We start from the raw sequence: 24,792 nt of genomic DNA on the forward strand, positions 1-24,792 counted from the left end.
TGTCTGTCTGTGTCTCTGTCCTTCTGTCTGTCTGTCTGTCCTTCTGTCTGTCTGTCTGTCTGTCTGTCTGTCTGTCTGTCTGTCTGTCTGTCTGTGTCTCTGTCCTTCTGTCTGTCTGTCTGTCTGTCTGTCTGTCTGTCTGTCTGTCTGTCTGCCTGCCTGCCTGCCTGCCTGCCTGCCTGTCTGTCTGTCTGTCTGTCTGTCTGTCTGTCTGTCTGTCTGTGTCTCTGTCCTTCTGTCCTTCTGTCCGTCTGTCTGTCTGTCTGTCTGTCTGTCTGTCTGTCTGTCTGTCTGTCTGTCTGTCTGTCTGTCTGTCACCTTCACACACATTTTGATCCTGAAATGAGTGAAGTTTGAATCTGGATGTTCAGCTGCAGGAACTTTTTACTGCTGTATCTTTGTTGATGCTACATGATCAATTTTCCGAATAAATAAAGCAATGATGCTTAAGATACAACGCACATTATGACCCTGAGCCTGAGCCTGATACATGACATCAGCACCAGCTCTTCATCATCCCAGTCCTCCCCATCAGTATCGTTGTCCAGGGGACAGTCACCTGTCTCCACTGAAGTTTGTGGTTGTTTGCACCTGACGTTCATGAAGCCTGACAAGCTCTCCTCAGTCTCACCTCTTATTTTTGAAAAATAGAATAATTTATTCTTTAATTTCTGTTGGTAAGGACGAGGGTCGAAACCCTTTTAACGTCATATCTAAACAGATTTTTTGAGTTTCCATATTGAAAGGCTGTGGCTCTAGTTGCTTAGCCAAATCTTACTATAGCAACTCCAAGCTGCTGCCTGGCACCACCTGTCTCAAGACACCTCCCACATGCGATGACATCACACAGTACCAACCAATCACACAACAGATTGACAGTATTCAGCATTCAATCAATAATCAATAGCCACAGTGTCAAATACAGTGAATCGCTTCATAATTTTAGTCTTTTAATCACTTAATTGAATCATTTGAATTTTCATATTTCGTCTCTACCTTCTCTGTCAATGAGGACCTCAGAGAGACAGGAAACAGCCACGGAGGTGTGTAAAGGCTTCACAGTGGACGTCCCAGCTAACCCTGCTCAGACCTCATTGCAGGGTTCTGGAGACGTCGTGGACTCGCTGATGTTGAGCTGTTTTCCGTTTGCAGATGCCGTGGCTCTGCGGCGATGCCACCATGATGGAGATGATCGAGAAGAAAAGAATTTTGTGTCGAGAGATTAAAGCTCGTCAGCGGCCCGAGAAGAATCTGTGTAAACAGGACAGTATGCCCATCCTGCCCAGCTGGAAGAGGAAGCAGCCGCCGCCATACTCTGCCCCGCCTACCGCCAGCGGCGCCGGACAGACCACCACGGTGTTCTGGGACACCGCCATCTGAAATACACTACAACACATCACAGACAATGTACACAGCAACAGATGGTGCTCTGAACAACACAGACATAAGGAGGAGGAGGAGGATGAGGGTGATGATGCAGTCATCAGGCCACGCCCACCACACTGACGCCTGTTCATATATATATAAAAAAAACAGATTTCTCTATTTCTTTCCCGCCAGGTTTCCTCTGGCTGTTTGATTGACGGTATCAGCTGACCTCTCACTGCTGTCAGTCAGCTGTAGAGTCAGTAAAGTTTATTCAAAGGCAGCGAGAGCCGTCATGAGAGAGTGAACGTGACTTTAGTTCTGTCTTTGATTTGACCTCAAACTGAAACAAAAACAGAAGAAAGAATTCACATAATAAACTTTATTTGTAGATCACCTCATACAGGAATTACAACTGCTTTAACAAACAAAAAAAACACATACACCAAGTGCTTGACATAGAAAAGACACAAAAAGAGATAAAAAATGACCTCAACCCTTTTAGAAATGTGACATCGACACATGAAGCGTCTCCATCCAGACGCTGAAACCCGCAGAGCAGGTGTTTTATCTTGAATGTTTTACTTTATTTAGACTTTTATGAGGCTGAAAAATACTCAAGTTTTTACTACATGTCAACACACACACACACACACACACACACACACACACACACACACACACAGGCGTGTACAGGTGTTCTGCCATCCAATCAGAGTGCAGCGAGGGGTGGCCATACAGGTGTAGCAGAGCTTTCTGTCGTCTTTCTACTCGTTATTTTTCTATCTGAGCGCTGAAAAAGATCCAGATGTTTTTTAAAGTCTGACCGTCGTGTAGCAGAACGCTGTGAAAAGAAAGAGGACTTTAGAAATTCTTCTCTGTGTGAAAAAATGACCTGAGCGTGTCGGTCAAACATGTTTTTATATTTCAAAAGGAGTCTGTGATGCTTGTCTGTGAGTGGAAGAAAAGTCAGTGTGTGATGGTGTTTTTCTATTTAAACAAACTTTTATTATAATGAAAAAAGCACTATTTTAAAAGGAGAGTATTTTGGCATGTCGTGGCCGGGTTGGTCTCATCCGTTGTCCCTGAAACACTGACTGGACTCGTGCAGTTTGACTCATGTTGACATTTAATTGGAGACAGCCTGGTTTGCTCAGAGGACAATGGGTTGAATCCCTGAAGATGATTGGATGTCCGGTGTCCATCTTTACTTTATTTCCCCCTTTGTTCCATGATCTCTGATCCCCAAATAAACTTGTTCAACGGGAACAAGAAAACTGACAGAAGAGCAGCGGCAAGCTGAAAAAAGTGCTTTCACAAACACAAACAGAGTTTTTGTCCCTCAGCTCAAAGGTCCAAACGTCCGGATGGACAATGTGACGTAAATATGGAGGTTTTATTCATTTCAGGTTAAGTGAATTTCAGATATCTTTTTCAGCGCTGATAAACAGAGTGATGTGAAGAAATGAAGGGCTGAAAGTTCATTCAGTTAAGTTCTTAAAGGACTATTCTATTTTTTATCAGCAGACTTCCCAGCATGCATTATTTGAGAGTTCAAACCCTCCAGAGACCCTGAAATATAAGAATATATAAGACAAGAGAGCAGAGAGCCGTATTGTCATCTATCTGAACACAAAGGAATGAAAGTGGTCTCAAATCAGAACAACTGAAAAATGCGAAACACAAAAACAAGATACGAAACAAGTCGTGAAATCGTCAGGACGACCACAGAGATCGCAAAGAGCCGCTGTGAGCAGCAGGGGGCGAGCTGGCGCGTCGTCTTTGTACGGACGCTAAAACGAGTTCGTGTCAAATGAACATGCAGCAAATCTGCATGTTTTCAGCTGGATATCTCCACTTTACTGAATTATTTACTCAATTTATCACAGTTGGTTTTATATTTTCAAACTCATGAAACCACTTTAAATATTCCACTGAACGCACCAGAACGTCTGATTTTAAAGGAGCGAAATGAAAAGGTCTCACAGTTCAGATCAGTTTCACTCAACGACCAGCAGGTCTCTGATTCATCGTCTTCAAACATCAAGAGACACTGAGACAGAAACAGGCCAGGAAGTTCATCGAGGTCACCTGTAGTCACCTGTGGGTCACCTGTGGGTCACCTGGAAGTCACCTGTGGGTCACCTGTGGGTCACCTGGAAGTCACCTGTGGGTCACCTGTGGGTCACCTGGAAGTCACCTGTGGGTCACCTGTGGGTCACCTGTGGGTCACCTGGAAGTCACCTGTGGGTCACATGACAGTCTGAGTTTTTGGGGCAGTGGGAAGAAATGGCTTGATGAATGCAGTGTAATGATTTATGGATGGATGCAAACAAAGTGATTGATTAGCATGACATGAGGCTGAAGCAAAGCATTCTGGGAGACTGTGGTGAAACCTGTGTGATTTCTGTCGATCAGCTTGAAGCCATAGGGAGATTTAATGTTGTAATATGCACACACACAAAGTGACACAGACTGTCCGACAATGTTCACAAACACAGATCTTTTCTTCCTCTTCAGTATCAAATTATTGTTGTTTGTTTCATGAAATATGATTTCAGACCCAAAACTAAGTGCACTTCTTCAGTTTGTGAAACTTGAAATTCACAGAAACAGTCGGTGTGAAGAGCAAACATTTAAACGTGTTTGTTCTGAAGAGATTTTCTTGGATTCAGACATGTTCAGATGGAAGTCTTCATCAGATCATCAGGAATAATATTCAATTAAAATCTGTTTGTGGGGATTTATGATCAATGGATTTATATCTCCATCTGAATCTGAAGGTTTTCTTCAGAGTAAAACCACCACAAAGACATTTGATTTTTTTTCTTTTAAAGCTTCTCAGTCTGCGTCCATGCGACTCTTCACCCTGAAGGTCCTCAGAGTGTCCTCACAATCACCTGGTTCAGCTGTCTGACAGGACAAACCGTCAGCGTGACGTCTGAGGACGCGGCGATGAGACAAAATCACCACAAACATCACGATCCACTCAAACGTCTTTTCTGATGAAGATCCCTATAACATGGATGAACTGAACTGTAATCAGATTACTGTGAGCACATCAACAGAAGTTTAAATGTAGACGACATAAGAACAGATCAATAAAAATCTCTGACCGCTGTGTCTGTCTTTGGGCTGCGATGGTGGAAACGTCTATCGCACAAACCGCTTGAAGATGAAGAGGTGTTTCCCAAAAACATCGGAACTGAAGACGCTCCAACAAATGACGACTCCCAAAAAACTACAAGTTTACTTCAGGTTTTATGGTTTTTGGTCTTTTATTTATTTATTTATTTTTTACAGCACTTTTACCATTAAAACTGGTGATGTTCTCTGTCAAGTGATGTCAATGGGTGATTATGTTTCAACAAGATGCGAAAGAAATAAAACACAGAAAATCATTCAACAATTGACCTTTGACTTCCTGTTGTCAGCCCTGTCCTCTTCCTCTTGTCTGATGTCTTCATCACTTCTGTTCTGTCAGAAACCTTCCTAATTGGATATCCTGGGTTCATCGCTTTTCTTCTTATTTATGGTTTGTATGTTGTTTATCAGGTGTGTATTAATCAAACGTATGGAAACCATCACTGCTTCAGGTTTAATGTGAGTTTTGGAGAAACTTTACTCTCTGAACAGATGTTCACTCAGGAACATGGAGAATAAAACTTTTGACTGCTCACTGTACACTAAGCTTCCTCATCAGACAGAGTTATTTCAGTTATTTCTGTCATGGGAATCGCTGTGAACACCTTCAAAATAAAACTGGCAGCACAGACCAGCTTAGGTACAGTTAAAAATAATACATAAATAATATTGATAATACATTGGTCAATGAACACTCAGCTCCTTTATCTTTTTCCTTGACATTTAATTTGAGTTTGACTTTTAGCATCTCGGTTTTTATTTACCTTTATATTCAAGTCTACATGTGTCTTTTAATAATTCTCAATACTTCCGGTGAAGACCTTCAAGGTAATACTATAAAATATGTCAGCAAAACGTGTTTGGACTCTGAATAACGGTGATTGGTCAAAAGTTATGATGATGTCAGAACGGGTGAAACGAGGCTTCGCTAGTGAAGCTTACGTTACGAGTTTTTCACGAGTTGTGTGGAGGAACAGACACATGTCACCACTTGAGCTTTGAAAGGTCAGTCCGTGAACCGGATGTAGACTGTGTAGCAGAGCGCCATTTTGGATGCAAAGACAGCAGATAACCATCCTAAGTGTTTGTTTTTCAGACTTTCTCCCACACCTACGGGCACACCTGAACCATGACCTGACAAACGGCTCCGAGTCCGTGTAAACCGCATCGTTTCCTCTCGTGAGATCATCCGTTAGTCTCGCTGGCCGTCATGGAGCAGATCGACGCGGCGGCAACCAAAACTTTTTGCTCTCAGACGGAGCTGATCATGGAGGTGGCGGTGGAATCTGCTGTCTCTGTCCTCCAGCACAGACTCGGACAGGAGGGGGCAGACAGCGACGAGAGGCGGGTGAGGACAAATATTCAGATTAAATGAATATAATGATTGAGGAGGAAGATGGAAGTTTATCTGAGAGATTCTACACCTCCAGAGAAAAATCCCACCGTCACTTCCGTCTTTGCTGGATAATACGCACGAAACACTAACAGAAACACGAGGGAAAATGTCTTTTTTTAGTAGAAATTACGGTCAAAGGTCACGGTCATAGATCTGATTAACTTAAAATTCGGAAGATTAAGTGAAGCTAATGCTGCTGTTCAGACATTTCTTCTTGTATCAAAGTAAATCTACTGTCAACACTGTAAAGGGCGCCATCTTGTGTATCATGGTGTCAAGTCAAATTTTGTTTCTGTGCTTCGTTAAATCAGCAGCGATACCGTCCTTTTACCGCCTCTACCGGCTGTCGTGTGAACTGCAGAAAGAAAACAAAGCAACAGAAGGAGACACTCAGACAGACAGGCAGATAGACAGACAGGCAGATGACTTTATAAAGGGTCGGTAGGACAAACCTCACAAAAATAATTCAATTCAATTCAATTCAGCAGTCCTTTATTAGTCACGCGAGGGGAAATTCCAATTCTTTCCAAAATGAAGGAGAGGAATAGAACTGAAGTGAGAGAGAAGAGTGGATGGAAATATGCTGTAACAGGACGTAGTCTGAGACGGAAGCTGAGACACTGATGCTAACTGTTTCTTGTGCAGACTCAGCTGATGGCCGTCCTGGATGTGACCACCAGAGAGGCAGTTCGTAAAATCTGCAGAGTGTTCAGAGAGCTGTACTCGAGCTTAGTGAAGGAAAACAGCGTCCTGAAGGACAAAGTGGGACACCTGGAGTCTAAACTGAGGTCAAAGGTGGAGAGGAATTGTGGAGCCAATAAGAGCGCGACACAGACGGTGTACAGGATCAAACCATCAGGTCAGTTTAAAGCAGAACGTCAAGAGTTTCCACCCATGTTCAGCCACTAATGGATTTATGAAACTACAGTACAACAGTGTACTAAAATGTGTTTGCAGTAATAAACTGTGTTCTGAGCCATGTTAGGCATCACGTGACTCCTCCGTGTGAAACAATCAAAGGGTCATGAAGTGAGAACATGACATGACGTCCAGCGCTCATCCTCATCAAACATAAAGATTTAAAGGTCAAGAGTTCAAAAGCAGTGCTGCAGCTCAGAGCTGATGGAGAGAACACCTGCACGGTTACTTTAATCTGATTGGCTGACAGTAAGTCATTAAATCGAACGCGGTCATTAAACTACACAGGACACATTGAGACATTGAGCTAACGCTCAGACATTCAGTCTCTGTGGACAAACGCCTGAAGTGTTTTCGCTCATGCGTGATGTGACGCTGACAGGCTCAGACTACGTCCTGACACAACACATTTTCATCCACATAAATGCTGAGCTGCTCGTGGTCACAGTCTTACAGCAGCACTGAATCTTCCAGATGGACCCGCCCTGTCTCTGGACATCAACCAACCAGCCGCCAACCCAGCTGCCCTCGCCATGGCCATCCTCAACTCCACCAAATCCAGAAGCAGAGCCAGCAGCAACCCTCAGGTCCCTCTGGTCATCATCAGCCAGCCGCTCACCGGACCAGTCGCGGGCCAGAGTGGCCCCGCACCCCAGGTATCGCCTGAGAGACTGGATCAAAGCGCTGGTAACGCCGAAACCGCCGCCGCCGCTCCGCCAGCTGCTACGAGCCACACTGACGTTCAGACGGAGGTGATGGTAGAAATGATCCACATCTCCATAGATCGTAATGAATCAACAGGAGACGGCACGCAGTCCTCCACAGACATGACGTCACTTCCTGTGGCTGATGATCAGCCAACCATTGAGCCCACGGCGAGTAAAGACACGCCCACAAATGGAGGGGAGCGAGCTGCTGCTGCTGTAAGTGTTTTACTGAATATATGAGACGGTGGTTTATAATAGGAGTCGTTAAACAGCTGTGAGTCGTTACGTCGTGTTTCCCTTCAGAGAGCACCACACCTGGATTCATCACCTGCAGGTGTCATCACTGTCATTGATGACTGTTTGTCAGTTCATCAGATAATCGTGATGAGTTCACCGTGACATAAAACAACATGGACTGACCTCTGACCACGATCAATCATTTGGATTTTAGGAATGATCATTAAATGTGTCTTTTTTATGTACACACTGTAGCTGGAAGGCGCTGCAGCACAATAATAAGGAACAAGAGTAATTGATCCGTGTTGATTGGCAGCTGGTCAGCTGCTGTCTCTGTGATTGAAGCTGAAAGTGTAATAAACAGTGTTGTGTGGTCAGTAATACGGTGGACCACTGATGAGTGTCTTTGTATTGGAAACCTCTCACAGTACAATCACTTGTCATGCTTGCAGGAAGCAGAGATAAAAATGGAAAGTGTTGAACACAGGATTGGGGAGCGGACGGTCCCCGAGAGTCAACCAGGTGAGACAGGTAACAACACATCAAGAACGCACTTTAGTTTCCTCCACCCTAAAAAGCAAAGGTCAGAGAACAGGTACAGGTGAAGGAACAGCTGTTTCCTGACGTAATAAAGTCCAGTTTCCAAACAGATTTCTGTTCATATATGAGGTTGAAGGGTTCATGGGATGTTTGCTACTTGCAAAGAAACCAGCTGAATAAGAACTTGTGAACTTTATCTGCTCTCTCTGCGTGAATTAGCTTGAACTTTGCACAACTTTATGTCACCTGAAGCACCACCGGTCATCATTCAGCAGAACATTGAAGTTCCCACGGTGAGGTCACTGACTGCTGGCGTGTCATCAGACTTTAACCTGAAACCTTTTCTTCTGTGCAGCTGTGAGTGAGGAGGAGCAGAAAGAGCTGGAGAAGAAGAGGAGGAGGGAGTTGTACAAAGAGAAAAGGTTCTTTTGTGAGCTCTGCAACAAAGGTTTCCATCAGAGGCACCAGCTGAGGAAACACGTGTCCTGTCACCTCAAACCTTTCCCCTGCAGCTCCTGCGATAAAGGTTTCTACAAGGCGAGCACTCTGCAGAAGCACCAGCTGACCCACCAGCTGAGGGAGGCTCAGGAGAACGACCCCGACAAGCTGCTGCGCTGCGACCGATGCGACGGCAAGTTCAGACTGCTGCGGCAGCTCCGAGTCCACCAGGCGGCCCACCGGCTGGAGGAGACGCCGCTGAAGTGCGCCGTCTGCGAACGCGTCTTCACCTCGGCCGGCGCGCTCAGGTACCACGAGGTGTCGCACGCCGCGGTCAAGCCCTTCATGTGCGACGTCTGCGGCAAAGGCTTTACCAGGAAGAAGAGCCTTCGCGAGCACCAGACCGTCCACACCGGCGCCCGGCCGTACCCCTGCCCGACCTGCGGCAAGAGCTTCTCCACCGCAAGCAACCTGCGCGTCCACAAAAGGTCGCACTCTGAGGAGCGACCGCACAAGTGCCACGAGTGCGACAAGGCCTTCAAGTGTAAGATGGGACTGCTGCAGCACCGAGTGGTCCACTCCGGAGAGAAGCCCTTCATGTGTCAGACCTGCGGGCTGAGCTTTGGCCTCAAGTACAACTTCCAGAGACACGTGCGCCTCCACAACGGAGAGAAGCCGTTCAGGTACCCGCTCCTTTATGCTCCTTCACGCCTTCTTATTTCTGTAGAGGGTTACTGAGATTCACAACTCACGGCTGAGCTTTAACGAGGTCAAAAACAGCCAGCTAGAGCTGAAACCATTTGTTGATGAAATGATTAGCAGATAAACAGGCAATTATCGGCCATTACTGTTTTGATTATCAATCAGTAAATGACATTTGACCGCCGCCTCCGTCCTCCATTAAACAGAATCTCTGTTGGATGTTGTCTTCGTTCAGACAGCTGCACGAGGACTTGAAATCAAGTGTAAAGTTTTAAGAAGGGACAATTGAAATATCTGACGAAAAGACTAAAGGTGACGAAAACTCACTGAATCAGGTCGAGGTTTTGTTTTTCGTTCAGAGCCAGACGGAACCTGAAATGTTTGCTCGACAGTCAGAAGGAGGGTCGCGTGTTCCACGTGGAAGGAACTATTATCTGTCAATGAAGTGAATGAAAGGGAAAACACAAACCAAAGGGGTCAATACAGAAAAAGAACTGATATCATTTGGGACATTTTTAGGAAAATCAGAATGAGAAATCCTTTGTTTATCCCCGAGGGGAAATGCAAAAAGCAGCATTCATTGTTTTTCAGGTACTGTAACAAAGGAAACGTCCTTAAAAATGAGCAGTGACTGTGTAGGACGTGAGTATTTACAGGTGAGAACATTAAGAAGAGGACAAATTAATACCTGATTCACACAGAAATAAAACCAAAGACAATCTCTCAACCATCAGTAGAATATTGATAGCTCGCCATCATAGACAATAAAGTGGAAGAAATTGGAAAAAGAATTGGAGTGAACATATCAGTGGAAGATTTGAAGGAGTCTAAGTGGACATTGAAGGCATCACAATCAAGGTGCTGCAGGGACAGGGAGATAATTAATGATGGCGAGATGAAGCTTCTTGAAGCCGAAAGGTTCACAAAAAGCTTCATTTCTCGAGGCTTCACGCGCACACAAACCCCCCCTGCTGGTCAAAGACTGTTAAACATCCAGATATATTATAGGTGGTGATGGGTCGCACCGCGCCGACGCTTCGGAGCGGAACCTACAAATTTTAAGTAATTGTAATTTTATCTATTTGCAATGCGCTGATGCCCCTGATGTGCACCTGATGTGCAGCTGATGTGCAGCTGATGTGCAGCTGATGTGCACCTGATGTGCAGCTTAAGGACTTCATTCATTTTTATTCAGAAACTAAATAAGCCACATTCCCCTCATTATTTTGATGCAAAGCACAAGAATGCCTCAGCATGGACGAGGTGTTGTTGTTGTTGTTGTTGTTGTTGTTGTTGTTGTTGTAGCCCAGTTCTTTAGCAAACAACAAACACTTCAGCTTGGATTGAAAGAACATTCAGTGAAAAGTCTAGAACATTGCATACAAACATAAAACATGTAGTAATGTTTTTTGTTTGTGGACTTATTTTGTTGGAGAGATCAGATCAAACTTTCTGTTTCTCACAGGCTCCATCAAAACGCTCCTCTGTCACACAAACCAACAAGTCGCCAACACTAACCCACCAAGTGCGAGCGGATCATTGCGGTATAGAAATCGCGCCGATACTCGAACCACTTCCTGAACCAGCGAGGCTTCGAACGTCATCAGTGACGTCATTCGCCCTGAACGACACGAGCATCGATACGCGCTTCACTAAACACTTCCAGGATGTCTCGACGCGCTCCGAAGCGTCGGCACGGTGCGACCATCACTAGAGATAATTCATTACACCTGAAAGGTGTGGGACTGTTTGCTGAAGAGGACGTGAGGGACACACAGCAAACGACACAATCACATTCTTCACATGTCCAATATTGATACCAGAGGAGGTCGAGGCGTACGCTTTGGACCTAAAGACCTCTGAAAGGCAAAATATTTACCAGGAAAGATAAAATAAAGCAAAACCGCCAAATCCACCAAAACTATAATCAACAATAAAACAAATTTTGATCATCCAAATATTAACTGTTACTATCAGAAACCACAGAGATTCTGTAACTCAACATGTTTCATCTTATTTGAATCCCGCCCAAGAACCCCCCCCCCCAAATGTGCAGTGACCTCTGAAGTAAACAGTGCTCTGAATAATGAAGGAAACTTTGCATGAAAGATTAGAAAGGAGAAAAGCAGCAGCTAAGACAAACAAACCACAGCTCAACGTCCTCTGTGTTCCTGTCCTGTCTCAGGTGTGATAAGTGTGGAGAGGGCTTCACGGGTACCTGGGCTCTGAAGACCCACATGCTGGTTCACGGTGTGGAGAAGCCGTTCATGTGCGACCGCTGTGGAAAGACGTTTTTCTACAACTGTCAGCTGCAGAAGCACCAGCAACTGGTCCACGACAACAAGGACAGAGAGAAGGCGGCGGGGACGCCAGGGAGACGGCGGCCGAGCGGCCTGAAACCCTTCACCTGTAAGATCTGCCTCAAGAGCTTCAGCAGCAACACCACGCTGAGGACGCATGAGAAGAGCCACGCCGAGAACAAAGAGTTCACCTGCAGCACCTGCGGGAAAGCCTTCCACCTGCGACACATGTACCTGTACCACATGAGGCAGCACAGCGGCGACCGGCCGCACGTCTGCGCCGTCTGCGAGAAAGGTTTCCTGCTCGTGTCGCAGCTGAAGCAGCACGAGCTCCTGCACACCGGAGTTAAACCTCACAAGTGCCAACAGTGCGGCAAAGAGTTCAGGACGCCGCAGAACTACCACCGCCACCTGCTGGTCCACACCGGAGAGAAACCCTACGAGTGCGCCGTGTGCCGCAGGAAGTTCAGGCAGTCCAACCAGCTCAAGTCTCACATGCAGATCCACACGGGGGTGAAGCTGTACGCCTGCGAGCGCTGCGGCCGCGGCTTCTCCGACTCCCGGCAACTCAAGAAACACACCTGCGGAGACGAGCTTCAGAGCTTCGAGTGCGGCGGCAAACGCAGGAAACAGAAAAATGTTTTCCCGTGGACCGAAGGCTTGACACACCAGTGACGCACCAGAACAGGAAACTCAGAGTTCAGCATGCAGAGAATCCTCTTGTTCTCTCAGCGGCTCAGGTGGATATCAATCACATGTCTGTCAGTGGTTAGCCTAGCTTAGCATAAAGACCGGTAACCGGGGAAACAGCAAGCCCGGCTCTGTCCAAAAACACACCAACCAACAAGTACGTACATACTTGTCGATGTCGTTTGTTTCATTCATACACAGACTGAAAGAAAAAAAACACAGAACTAGTTCTAGTTCCATCACAAGCGTCTTCATCCGCCCAGTCCGTCACGCTCAGACATGATGTCAGCATCCATCGTCTCATCTCGCTCCTGTAGTTTCAGTCATTTTACAAATTTCTTCTGTTTTCACTATTTAAAATCTGTTTGAGTCGATCGCTGGACAACCAATCAAAGCATCATTTGTAGCTTCTGTCAGCTGAGCAGCTCAGTTCCTCACCGTCGTTTGTCCTCTGAGCTGTTTCCCCCTTCAGAGAAGAAAACACTGCGACTTTCTCTTCAATGGAAACAAAAAAAATCCAGCTGAACATCAGTTCAGGCTGGTCATCGCCTTTTGAAGAAGTCTGAAAAGCAGTGGGTTTGTTTGTCCCAGCATGTCTGTTGAAGGAGGTTTCAGTTCAGCTCCAGGTGACTCTTTAGCTTGTTAAAGGGCTGTTTGCTCAGTGAACCTTTGCTTCAGTACTTTCTGTCCAATCAGATAGTTTCCCTGCTGTCGCTCTGGGAAATCCACAGAACTGTGGTCCGAGGTTTCAGGCAGTCCTGGTTCTGGGTCATGTTCACGAAGCTAATGTACGCCAACTTTTCTACATACATGGAGCTATTACACAGATTCCTCTAGAGAGGATTTCCATTTGGATGTTTCCTCATGTTTAAGTCTAAATATTTCTGTTCATCTTCATCTTCAGTCACAAAGTTTTCATGTTCTCCAGCTGAGCGTCGCTCCTCCTCATCTGCTGAGGATCAGTGGCAAGTTTCTCACATTGATAGTTTTTGTTCTGCATAAAGATTTCAAACAGTGTAAATGATGTCTGTCCTAACGTTGAAAAGCCATTAAAGATTCATTTTCATTTTACTTTTTACTTCGACTCCACATTTTTCTGACCGCTGCAGGTACTCTGAAACTCTGAATACAGGTTTGAATGAATGAATCAGTCCAATGCAGTGCCATTAGAAATGAATGAATGAATGAATGAATGAATGAATGAATGAATTGAATCCACGCTGACCAAGTGGTGTAGCACGTTGCTACTCAAACATTACTGCTCAGTAATAATAGTCCAGTAATATATGATGTAACATAATAACAAGAAGAAGAAGAAGAACAATATTTGATGTAACATCGTGAAAATGATAGTAGTAATAAGAACTGAACGTTGTGAGAGGGGCTGTGTCCACAACAAGTACTTTTGCTTCCGTTCTGGACGGGAAGTGTAATTTACGACGATCCTGGGAGGCAGCGCAGACCGTGGGCGCATGCGCACTGAGTAAACCGTTGATTCACGCGGGTACTTGATGCTGATGGCCTCCTCCGGTGAGTCCTCTCTGACTGTTCGCCAGGCCCAAAGCTCCGGTGACCATGAATGTCCGCGGTGCCGCCGCGAGCTGACCGTGTGTGTGCGGTGTAAGTGCTAACTGTTAGCTGCTCGCAGCACGAACAGAGGCTGCTGTGGTTGACTTGACGTCTAGCCGAGAAGCTAACGCTGCCTCGGTTTGTTTCGGTGGGGAAGATATCTTTAGCATCAAGTGAAGCCTCCAACGTTCAGGTGAACAAAGCTCAGGTGGGTGTCACAGTAACAGTATTTATCTGTGCCCTTCACTGTTAAAATGCTGAGGGTGGGCTTCAGGTGAGGTGGTTACCTGCCCTGTGACGTTAGAAAGACACGAACGTGAGCTAATGTTAGCACCTAGCTGAACTTAGCTGCTGTGATTGAAGGCTGGAGAGCTGGACAACCAGCTGAACTCTTTCTGATCACTTCAAAGTAACTTGAACCGCTTGTCTCATGTATGTTTGTGTGTTAGTTTATTTGACTCATTGTAACGGAAGTGGCACTTATTTCACTCATTTATTTAACATAAATCCCCCACACTGGATTTTTGAATAAATTGCTCAGATAACTGTTTCTATGTTAACTTGTGGCAGCTGTCTCAAATGAATGGCCAGGTGTTGTCAGTCTCACCTGGACAACAGCAGAAACCACGGCAGAGGTCATGATCAGAGGGATTTCGGCTGTGAGGATGGAGGTCCAGCCTTTAACCTGTGCCGACGTGACATTTTATGTCCACTTCAGCTGTAGGACAACTGAACACTGACATCAGATATGATCCGTCTCATGTCTCAGTCTCCAGTCTAAACCATCACATGACAACATGCATCAACTGCCTTACTGTTAATTGAATCGTGCCGATGCTCTCAAAAAGCCTGAGAAGATCAAGGTAATCTGCTGAATGAGGCTGAGACCAGCAAACGTGGTTAGACTGTGGTAAACCAGTAACGTCAACCAGTAACTAACCACTGACTGACTGATGAAAGTACAAAGTCAAAGGTGGTTCATTTATGACAGCTGTGCTTTCTCCTCCAGGCTGATCTGCTGAGTTTTTAGTCCTCCCAGCAGAGCTGTGACCAACCATAGAAGAAGAGGAGGAGGAGGAGGAGGAGGAGGAGGAGGAGGAGGAAGATGGCCCCGGTGTCAGACAGAGGAGTGCTGTCTCTGGATGAGTGCCGCTGTCCGGTGTGTCTGGAGATCTTCATGGAGCCGGTGACACTGCCCTGCACACACACCTTCTGTAAGGTAAAACACACACACACACACACACACACACACTGTCTGGGCTCGGCTCAGAATAATCTTCATTTTCCCAGCGTAGGATCAGCTAAGTGTGTCTGGTGAACGTGACGCTGCCTCGTGGTTTTACTTGTTCTTCAGAGGGTCACAGTAACTCATAACTGGGTCACACCACATCAAGAGATAAACAGAAATACCTTACTTAGACTAAAGCGTGTAAAAGCAGCGTTTGAATAAATCTAATATAGAATAACCACTGAAGCCACTAGCAGAGGCAAAAGGTGGATTTAGATTGTTGGAGTGGAGGAAAGTTGGGCTTCAGAGGCTTCCTGACGTCTGCGTCTGTTGGTAAGAGCATCTGCGTCCTCAGTGAAGGAATGAGGACCGGGGACCCGTTCAGGGCTTCAGACGGTGTCGTGCTGCCTGCGGTGGGGGGACAGGGCGGGACTGAACTGAACCGTGCTGTTACAGCTCCTCGTTTCCTCAGGGCTGTTTCCTGGAGTCGGTGGATAAAGCCACGCTGTGCTGCCCGCTGTGCAGGAAGAGAGTTTCCACTTGGGCCCGACTGCACGGCAGGAACAACACGCTGGTCAACCAGCAGCTGTGGACGCAGATCCAGACCTCCTTCCCTCTGCAGTGTCAGCGCCGCCTCAGCGGGCAGGACGCCGTCGCAGAGGACGATCCTGGAGGTACGACGTACACAGACGCCTGGACATCCCATAATACTGTTAATCTGCAGGTGTGAACCTCTTCATTGATGGCTATCAGGAAGTGAGTCCAGCATCAGTGATCCTGATCGTATGAAGCTGCTTCTGCTCACGCTGTGTTCATTGATTGGCTCGTGGCGATCGCCCACATTATGTTCTAAAATAAGAATCGAGATTATAATGCCGGGTCAGGCTACACGGTGTCTCTGCAGGGGACGCAGGGAGAACATGTGGACGCAAACAGTCCTCAAAGCCTGACGTCACCATGTGTCTAATGTTCTGATTGGTCAGGCTGTTGAAGCAGAAGTTACCATGGTGACCTGTCCCTGGTTAAAAGTGAGCAGCAGGGTCCCAGAAAGCCTGATAACTCAGTGATCTCTGTTCATGGTTCAGACCTCTGAAAACCTCAGTACTGTTACCGTGATGCTGTAATGTGTGTGTGTGTGTGTGTGTGTGTGTGTGTGTGTGTGTGTGTGTGTGTGTGTGTGTGTGTGTGTGTGTGTGTGTGTGTGTGTGTGTGTGTGTCTGCGTGCGTGCGTGCGCACATGCGCAGTGTCGGTGTGTATTCCCAGAGTCAGTCAGCCAGGAGAGCTGAGGCAGGAATACGAGGACCAGGTCACCAAAGTAAGTTCCATCCCCTCATAACAATCATCGTACTGATAATCTTTGGATTGACGTGATGATATTTGTTTTGTTTATTTCACATCACTCTGTTGTTGTGGTGTGAGCTGCAGATGGAGGGCAGGAAGTGATTTTCTGGACAGGAAACACTTTAACAAACACTCTAAATGCAGATGTTTTGCGTCGTCAGATTCATTAAACCAAGAAACCACGAAAGTGTAAAAAATTCACTGAAAAACAGCAGAAAAAACTGTCTTGTTAGCTGTGTGCGGTGGGAGGAGGCGAGCCAGATGATGGTGGAAATGATGTAAGATGAGCTACTGTTTGAAATCTGTGGTGACAGCGACAGGAAACAGGACGAACACCTGTTCAGTCAGCGTTGACGGTTTCTCACACAGATGAACATGAATGACGTACTCTGTCTTGTTTGGAGATGATCCTCGTCTTTAGTGCCGTTTGACCTTTGCGAGCGCATCCGACATCTGATCTGACTTTCTGTTTCTACCTTTTCTCTCTGACTGATGTAAACCAGCTCAGTCAGAACCTTCCTCCATCTCGTCCGCTGCAGTTTTCACTTCCTGCCCTCCGTCTGGATTTAATGTCACGTGACCTCAAACTGCCTATTAGGCTCAACGTTTAAAGTTGTGAATGAGTCAAACGTTCAGACTTCTTCTTTCTTTCTCTTTCTGAGAGTCAGAAAAGTTCTGAGTGTCTGATGAATGTTGACGCACGTCAGATACTTGATCCAGATCAACTTCAGTTATTGATCTGAAATCAATCAAAGATGGCGGCAGACACACCTGAAGCAGACAAAGTGTCGCTTTGGCATTTAGAGCAGTGACGTCACTGATGTCCAGCTGGTGGACGTCACTGATGTCCAGCTGGTGGACGTCACTGATGTCCAGCTGGTGGACGTCACTGATGTCCAGCTGGTGGACGTCACTGATGTCCAGCTGGTGGACGTCACTGATGTCCAGCTGGTGGACGTCACTGATGTCCAGCTGGTGGACGTCACTGATGTCCAGCTGGTGGACGTCACTGACACGAGAAGCTGCTAACTGATGCCTTCTAAACTAGAACACAGAGACAAAAGGTTGGAAGTCCAACAGGAACCAGAACAAACACCTTCCTTGTTTGTGTCGTCAGCTGACGGAGGAGAAGCGAGCGCTGGACGAGGAGGAGCGGAGGGCCAGCGAGGAGTACATCCGGAGGCTGCTGGCCGAGGAGGAGGAGCTGCTGCAGGAGGAGAGGAGGAGGCGCGAAGAAGATGAGAGGCTTGCGAGACTGATCAGCAGCCAGCTGGTCAGTGTTTCAGTCCTGAGTGTCGGACTGCTTTGGGCTTTACAGTCTTTATATTCACGTGTGCAGCAGGTCGCACTGTGCATACCTCATGCCGGCTGCGCTGCCTTTTAGGGTTGGGCGGTAATCCGGTAATAAGGGATCCCGTTATCTAAAGATAGCGACGGTATCAGTTTCATTACCGTCGTTACAAAATGCTGCGCATACAGGTCTGTAGGGTCTAACATGACTGCAGCATCGTCATCACAAAATGAAGTCCACTCCGTTCAGTGTATCTGCTTGAATTTTTACTCGAGGAAAAGGTGACTGTGTAAAAGCACATGCTAAAAAAAGAACCTGAGCAGTTTTCCAGGTGTTTTAACACAGGTGTGTCCAGGTGCTCATATGGGCGTGTCTGAGCAGAGGACCGTCATCTCGTCCAAGCACACGGAGAAACTCCTCTGTTGAAAACGCTTTCAGCCTTTTTCTGCTTGCTGTTCTTTGCTCTCATAAAAGGACGAAATGCAAATAAAAGAGTGAAATCAGACTTGGGGCTGCTCAGCAGAGTCCTCTGTGAGACGCAGCGCTGAAACTAACTGTGGTTACGCCGGTCAACAGCTCAGCGACCCGCCCACATTCACCATAGAAACACCAATGACGATCCAGCAGGAAGTAACCCAGAGATAGGTTATGGCATGAAGAGCGCCCCCTCCACTCTAGAAACCCCCTCCTCTTTATGGAAACAGGCAGGACCTTCGTGATTGATGTCAAACTAACGCAGAGTCATAGGAGGAGACATTAGCAGCGTGTTTTCAGGCTGAATGTAACTTCTGACCTCAAAACAGCAAAGGTAAGACGTACTGTACGACTCAGCAAAGGTGTTTCTGCTCCTCTTTGGCTGCTAGCTCGCCCAGTTTCCATCGCACAGTGAGGAGGCAGACATCTTCATCATCATCAGACTCTCTGCTTTCACATGATACCGAGCTTTTGAGGTTTGCGTGAAGTGGTGAAATCAGCAGATGCTGTACAGTTGATGTGTGCTATTTTTGTGTTTTCGTTACATGTGCATGTAATTTCATGGGGTATGAATTACGTTTCGTGTGGGTGCCCATGCTTGGTGGAGGCTTTGAACTGAGCTCTCGTCATTCTGCTTTGCTACAAGTCAGGACAGGTGCTGCTTAACGTGAGCATTGACCGTCTGAACTGTTGTTCAGTTCGATGTTAAAATAGTGACATATATTGTGTAAATATATCTGTATACAAGAATGCAATATTACAGAGTTATTTGTCAGCACCGAGCGAGCCAGTGACGCTTTTATTGACTTGGTCCTCTGTCGGCTCAGTGCTTTGGTCACGCCTCACTACGGCTGAACTGCGGCGTCCTTCTACCTCTGCGCTGACATCACAGTGTCCCAGAAACACAGTCGGTGCTTCCCGAGTTTTCACCGCAGTCTTTTGCGCCTTTTGGTTGAGGGCGGTGCCACTGTGGCGCCAGGCAGTGATGATGGACAGGCAGAAGAGCTGCAGAGTGTCCTGGACTCTGTTGAGCGTCATCAGCCTGCAGGTGAAGAACAACCGTTGTCTCGCTGTCTCTGTGATGTGAGTCCAGATCAGTTTTTGGCTGAAGTGAAGCTGCTGACTGTGTCCACTGGAGTCCCATCGACGGTGATGGGACGTGTCCTTCACTCTGCTGCTTCCTGTCTTCCACAGTTAGCGCCTTCGTTTTGTTGATGTTGAGATGGGGGTCGTTGTCCTGGCATTCAGATGTGGGTGGCAGCAGTCGGGTCAATGGCGGTCGTGTCGTCAGCGGGCTTGATGAAGACGAGTATCGTCAGAGGTTCCGACCTACTTCTAGTCTACAACGAGTCGTCTCGTCCTCTGTCTGATGTACGATTTGCTCTTTTGCTCCACAGCCTCTTCTCAAACAAAGCTCGTCTCCTCATCCTGAGAAGAGGGAGGCGTCCAGATCCTCCATGGCGTTCATGTTGTGATCCGAGCAGCTCGGTGCTTCCGCTGTGTTTCCTGTTTGTCCCACCAGCAGAACCTTGTTGTTTGTTCTTCTGAAGCCCGTGTCTGTTCTGCCGTTGATGTGACGCCACACGCCTGTACTGCTGCGCTGTATGAAGGATGAACCAATCACAGAACAGTCAGCGCTGTGTGACCTGACCTGTCCTGAATCTTATCGTATTCAGGACAGGTGGGGCGAGCAGACGAGTCATGTCATTTCCACAGCGCAGTTCAGGGTCTGAAATGAACGTCTGCCTCAGCATCAGGAAACGTTTGAGTCTTTTTCCTGAGTCTTCATTTCTCTCATGGTCTCCTTCGTCTTTCTCCGGCAGAACTCTGCTGCCGTCTCTCAGGAAAACCTTCGTCCTGCTGCCGTCACTCCAGCCAAGAAGAAGAAGGAGGTCGGCGCCGGGCAGATCGAGAAGTACGTCGATTTTAGCTGGGAACGTGTTTTCATTTACCCTAACCCTAAAGTCAAAGGCTGATGGCTAAATACTGTGTAACATCATCTTATCATCAGCTCAGGGTTACGCTGCTCTTCAGAATTACTCAGCCCTGTTTTAAAGACGCTGTTTAAATGTCCATAAAAATCAGAAAGTCGTGATTTGGGAAACATTGAAACTCCATATTGAACTGAAAAAAGCACAGAGACGACACGAGGTGTTGAAAGTGAGAAATGTCCTTGTTTTTGAAAATGATGTCCTCGTTTAGAGGACGGTTGTAAGACGTTGGAGCGGGCAGAGGACGGACTGTCCTCTCCGCCTGGACTGAGGCAGCCTTTCTCTGCTCCTCCAGTCTTTTGTTGCCACTCTTCAAACGTTCTAGAAACGTGTCGCTGCACATTCAGACTAATGAAAGCATTTTCAAAAACAAGGACATTTCTGTGTTTCAGTGTTTGATCTGTTGTCTGTCTTCAGTTAATATGGAGTCCAAGTGTTTCACAAATCATCACACTGTGTTTGTTTCTCACAGCGTCGCGACTTTCTGTGAAAACAGGCTTTTAGAGTAGAATCATGTTTCAGTTAGTATCCTGATTTAACGTTGATCGTATCTGATGGGTCTGTTTGTTTTTTACACCTGGTTCGACTGAACAAGTGTGAAATGAAAGCTCTGATGATGATGATGATGATGATGGTGGTGGAATTTCTGTCTTTCAGGTTCTTATGTCCTCGTCCGTCCAAAAGCAGCCCCTCACACTGCAGCTCTGCCTCCAGCTTCACAGCCAACAAGGTCTGTTTAAGGTCAAACACGGCGGTCAGAAAAACAAACAAACAAACAAACAAACAAACGATCGCTCTTTGATCTCACGTTAAACGACTACAAAGAGTTTGACCTGGAAGGGCTAAAACAAACTGTTGAACTTCCTGTTTCAGGAGAACATCCTCCTGGACCAGCGTCCCCTCCCTCAGCTGGATTATTATGGTGACAGACCTGAGCCTCCAGACCTCCATCCAACTGCTCCGTCAGCCTCTGTGGAGGATCAGCTTCACCCTGGGAGTCACAGGAGTCACCTGACCACCGATGGAGGACCTTCATCCACCAAGAGGAAAAGCTCAGAGCCGGAGATGACACAGGAAGAGGAGGTGACATTCGGCAAGCGAGTCTGTCGCTCCCTGCCCTCCTCTTCGTCCTCTTCTTCCACCTCCTCCTCTCTGAAGTCGGGAGGGTTGGTCCTGCAGGGGATCGCAGAGCGAGAGACGGAGCTGCTGAGAAGACAGCAGCAGGAGGAGGAGGACCGGAGACTGGCTCTGCTCCTGCAGAAGGAGCTGGACCAGGAGGAGAAGCAGAGGGCCACCGACAGACGCAAAGGATCCTCGGACGCTTACCTGCTCCGCCAGAACCACAGAGGGGGGGCGGAGGCCGGCAGCTCCAACACACCCAGCAGACCCTCCAGTAAGACTACGAAGACCTCCACCCCCTCCTCTGCTTCATCCGTGAAGACTACAAAGACCTCCAGCCCCTTCTCTGCTTCATCCGTGAAGACTACAAAGACCTCCAGCCCCTCCTCCAGCAGAGGCGGCAAACAGGCCACACTGACTGAGATGTTCTCCAGCCTGAGCAGCTGAACTCTCTCGCTCTCCTTCTGTACTGTGTCCCAGTGTCTCTCTACCATCACTGAACTGGTTTCATTTCAGTCAGAGGCTCTTCACCTCCTCATTTCCTCTTTGTTTTCAGAAATAAATAAAAGTTCTTTTGAGAGAAGTTGAACAGAAACGTGCCTCCAGAAACCTTCAGGCCTGATCTCATGTTACTTTATGAACTGTGGAGACACTGCGTGGACAGAAATGTGTGGACAGCCGAACGTTCCCTCCACACGTGGCTGGCACCATGTTCACGAATGACAACTTCTTGCTAATGCATTCTGTTCGCTGGGAACATCTGTAATTCACCTGCTCAGGTGAGCCAGTCTCAGCTGATCAGAACTTGTGTCCCAGCAGGGACCCACCAGGTGCCGTCCTGGTCCGGCTCTAATCCGATCCTCTGAGCCCTCTGAGGTAAAACCACATCAGGCCTCGGCTGATTGACGTTTGGTGTGTTGACGAGTACGTGTGAACGATGTTGGTGTTTATATCAGTTCACGACTGAGTCGTCAGCCTGGTCCAGACTGCATGAAGGTCACAGCAGGAGGGGAAGGGAAACATTCGGTCGTTTCACTCCGTCTCACGGCTTCTCTGCCAAATGAAACATGTTGATGTCATTCCTCACTTTCTGAGGAGATCTTTATCTCTGATATCCAATCAGAATAAACCTTTAGAAATCCACGCAGAAATATTCAGAAGCTGAGAATAATCGTGTCGTCAGTACATCCAGCTCACTCAGCCTGTAAATGGAGTCAGGTCGTGTGAACGAATACCTTGTTAGCATGTTAGCATCTATCAGATTAGCACCATGATTTTTCACTTCCTCCATTTTCACACAAAAGTCAAATTTCACACTTTGCTGATAAAGTACATGTTCTGTGTGAGGACAGGATGTGAATATCTGGAGTTTTCAGGTCGTGGCTGAACGCTGCAGCCTGAAGGGGGCGCTGTGAGAACTGATGGTGCAAACAGGCCTGGAGGTCATCGCCAGCCACCTGCTGAGGTTTACTGGTTTTCTAAGAGCGGAAACTGACGTGAAAACGTGATTTTACCTGACAGGAAAAATCTGATCAAATCTGAAACTTTTTTTTTCTTGATATTTGGGAAAATCCTCCATGTTTTTGGCTAAAAGTCATATGACACTGAAAGCTGCCACGGTTGGCTGAAATGTTTTATTTTAACGGAGTTGTTGATTTGATCAAACGTCAGTTTAATGTTGCTGCTGGTGTTTCACATTTCATTTATGACCTGTTGATGCTGCTGTGACTGCAGGCTCATTTATCAGTAAACTACATTTCAAACCTTTGACAACACGTTTGTCTTCATTCAGACCGGACATCAACCTCTGCAGTATGTGTAGTCCTCCGACCGCTGCCTCCACCCGACCGACGCGTTTCATCACCATCCTGAGGTTTCTGTGGGTTTGCTGTGGTCACGTGACCCCGAAGGAGTCTGATGTTGACATCAGCTCATTGAACCAAACCGCCGTCCTCGTGGATCAGAGCTGACGGAACGAGTCCTGGTTTCACACCGCGATGCGTGACGCTCTCGACCTGCCGAGTGAAGGGCTTCTAAGATTTTTAGTCTTTTAATAGTTTCATTTTCCGGTTGAACTCCTGTGTTTTCTGTGGTTCACGGCAGGAAGCATGTTAGTTTTGCAAACTTTCTTGGGATGTTGCGAAAGTCCTGAAATGATTACCTGCCAGTTCAGAATCCGTTACTTATATTTACCCAATTGTTGATTCAATTTGTATCTGAAACATTGATGTAAAGCAGCAGAAACTAAATCTGACAGTTAATTTTCCATCAGCTTCTTGATCCAGACTCTGACGATCCTGGTTCAAAGTCATGAAGTTTAGAGATTTAAGAGATTGGGACTCTTGAAGCTGATGTGAGATCAGCTGATGTTTTTATTGGATGTCTGCAGGCCTTTCTCCTTTAAGCTTTTGTGTACGTTCCAAACAAATTTTAGTACGTTTTCATGTTCGATTCGGCTCGTTTAAGTCGGTTGCTGCCAATGAAAATCTGGAGATCAAACAAGTTTATCTAGATTACTTGAAGTGGAGGGTCTTGGTCCACTTTTACACAAAATCTGGTCCGGAGCAAAGAACTGGACTATGGCTTCTTGAAAAAGATGGCTTCTCTCTGCACCAGATCCACCTTTTTCAGGTACTCAGCCCTGCAGTTTCAAAAGAAAAGTCTCAGTTCAAAGTCCACGTCCTCCAAACTCTGGTTTGCAGTGTTGTGCCTGAACGTGTTCATTGAACGATAGTTCATGAACTCGTTCATATTTTGGGCGAACGTGAACTGAACGTAGTGTATTACTGCCTGACGAACGTAACCGTGAACTCGTAAAACACACCGTAAACAGGCCTTCATATGTCGCGGGGAAAGAGCCCAATCTGGCAACACCAGTCACCAGTGTCGCATCGCCACGTATCATCCAAACAAAAAGCAGCATGGAGGTGTCGTATGACCATTTAAACGAGTTTTATGACGAGGTCGGTGAGGATGGGAAAAATCCTTAGTTACAGTATTAAAACTGCTAAAATAATTGCTGTCTGTGGTTCTGTATGGGCTGTGGCAATAATTTAGAAAAATAATAGCTCGCAGCAACAAATGGGAAAAAAGAACTATGAACTAGTTCATTTTGGGAACTGGGAACTTAGTTCAAAATTTTGAATTATGAACTAAACTAGTTCATTTTGAAATTTGTGAAATCTCTTGAAAAAGTGAGCGTCTGTGCTCCTCAGAGACCAGATAACTGGACACGAGCCCTCTTGAAAAGCAGAGTGATGCGGATCAAAGACCGGACCAAGACCAGTTGTCACACGTGAACCAGTCAGAATACCGCACCTGCGTCGGTGCTCAGTCCAGAT

At 46.7% G+C, this 24,792-nt stretch overlaps 3 protein-coding genes across 5 annotated transcripts in view; all 3 read left to right on the forward strand.

The window, feature by feature from the left end:
• nyap2a (neuronal tyrosine-phosphorylated phosphoinositide-3-kinase adaptor 2a) overlaps positions 1 to 3,644 on the forward strand; it is a 29,235-nt gene extending 25,591 nt beyond the window's left edge. Inside the window, exon 7 of the mRNA XM_070970378.1 lies at positions 1,153 to 3,644. Coding sequence (XP_070826479.1) covers positions 1,153 to 1,380 — 228 coding nt within the window. The 3' untranslated portion in view covers positions 1,381 to 3,644. The remainder of the gene's footprint in view (positions 1 to 1,152) is intronic.
• A 1,889-nt stretch (positions 3,645 to 5,533) lies between these two features.
• Positions 5,534 to 13,508, forward strand: LOC139336316 (zinc finger protein 431-like). Of its 2 annotated transcripts, none has more exons than XM_070970379.1 (6): positions 5,534 to 5,857; positions 6,551 to 6,764; positions 7,298 to 7,746; positions 8,220 to 8,298; positions 8,663 to 9,428; positions 11,633 to 13,508. In XM_070970379.1, the coding sequence occupies exons 1-6, from the start codon at positions 5,720 to 5,722 to the stop codon at positions 12,420 to 12,422; spliced, it is 2,436 nt and encodes an 811-aa protein (XP_070826480.1). In that variant the 5' UTR covers positions 5,534 to 5,719; the 3' UTR covers positions 12,423 to 13,508. The 2 variants fall into 2 exon arrangements, with proteins under 2 accessions (XP_070826480.1, XP_070826481.1); XM_070970380.1 differs by having other exon boundaries at positions 8,220 to 8,289.
• Positions 13,509 to 13,930: 422 nt separating this feature from the next.
• Positions 13,931 to 23,222, forward strand: rnf168 (ring finger protein 168). 2 transcript variants are annotated; one of them, XM_070971291.1, is made up of 8 exons: positions 13,931 to 14,214; positions 15,016 to 15,225; positions 15,707 to 15,908; positions 16,480 to 16,550; positions 17,694 to 17,849; positions 20,165 to 20,256; positions 20,990 to 21,062; positions 21,206 to 23,222. In XM_070971291.1, exons 2-8 carry the CDS (start codon positions 15,112 to 15,114, stop codon positions 21,896 to 21,898), a joined length of 1,401 nt encoding a protein of 466 aa, XP_070827392.1. In that variant the 5' UTR covers positions 13,931 to 14,214; positions 15,016 to 15,111; the 3' UTR covers positions 21,899 to 23,222. The 2 variants fall into 2 exon arrangements, with proteins under 2 accessions (XP_070827392.1, XP_070827393.1); XM_070971292.1 differs by having other exon boundaries at positions 13,931 to 14,199.
• The last annotated feature ends 1,570 nt before the right edge of the window (positions 23,223 to 24,792 follow it).

This window comes from Chaetodon trifascialis, chromosome 9 (genome assembly GCF_039877785.1).
Source record: "Chaetodon trifascialis isolate fChaTrf1 chromosome 9, fChaTrf1.hap1, whole genome shotgun sequence".
Classification (NCBI taxonomy): domain Eukaryota; kingdom Metazoa; phylum Chordata; class Actinopteri; order Chaetodontiformes; family Chaetodontidae; genus Chaetodon; species Chaetodon trifascialis.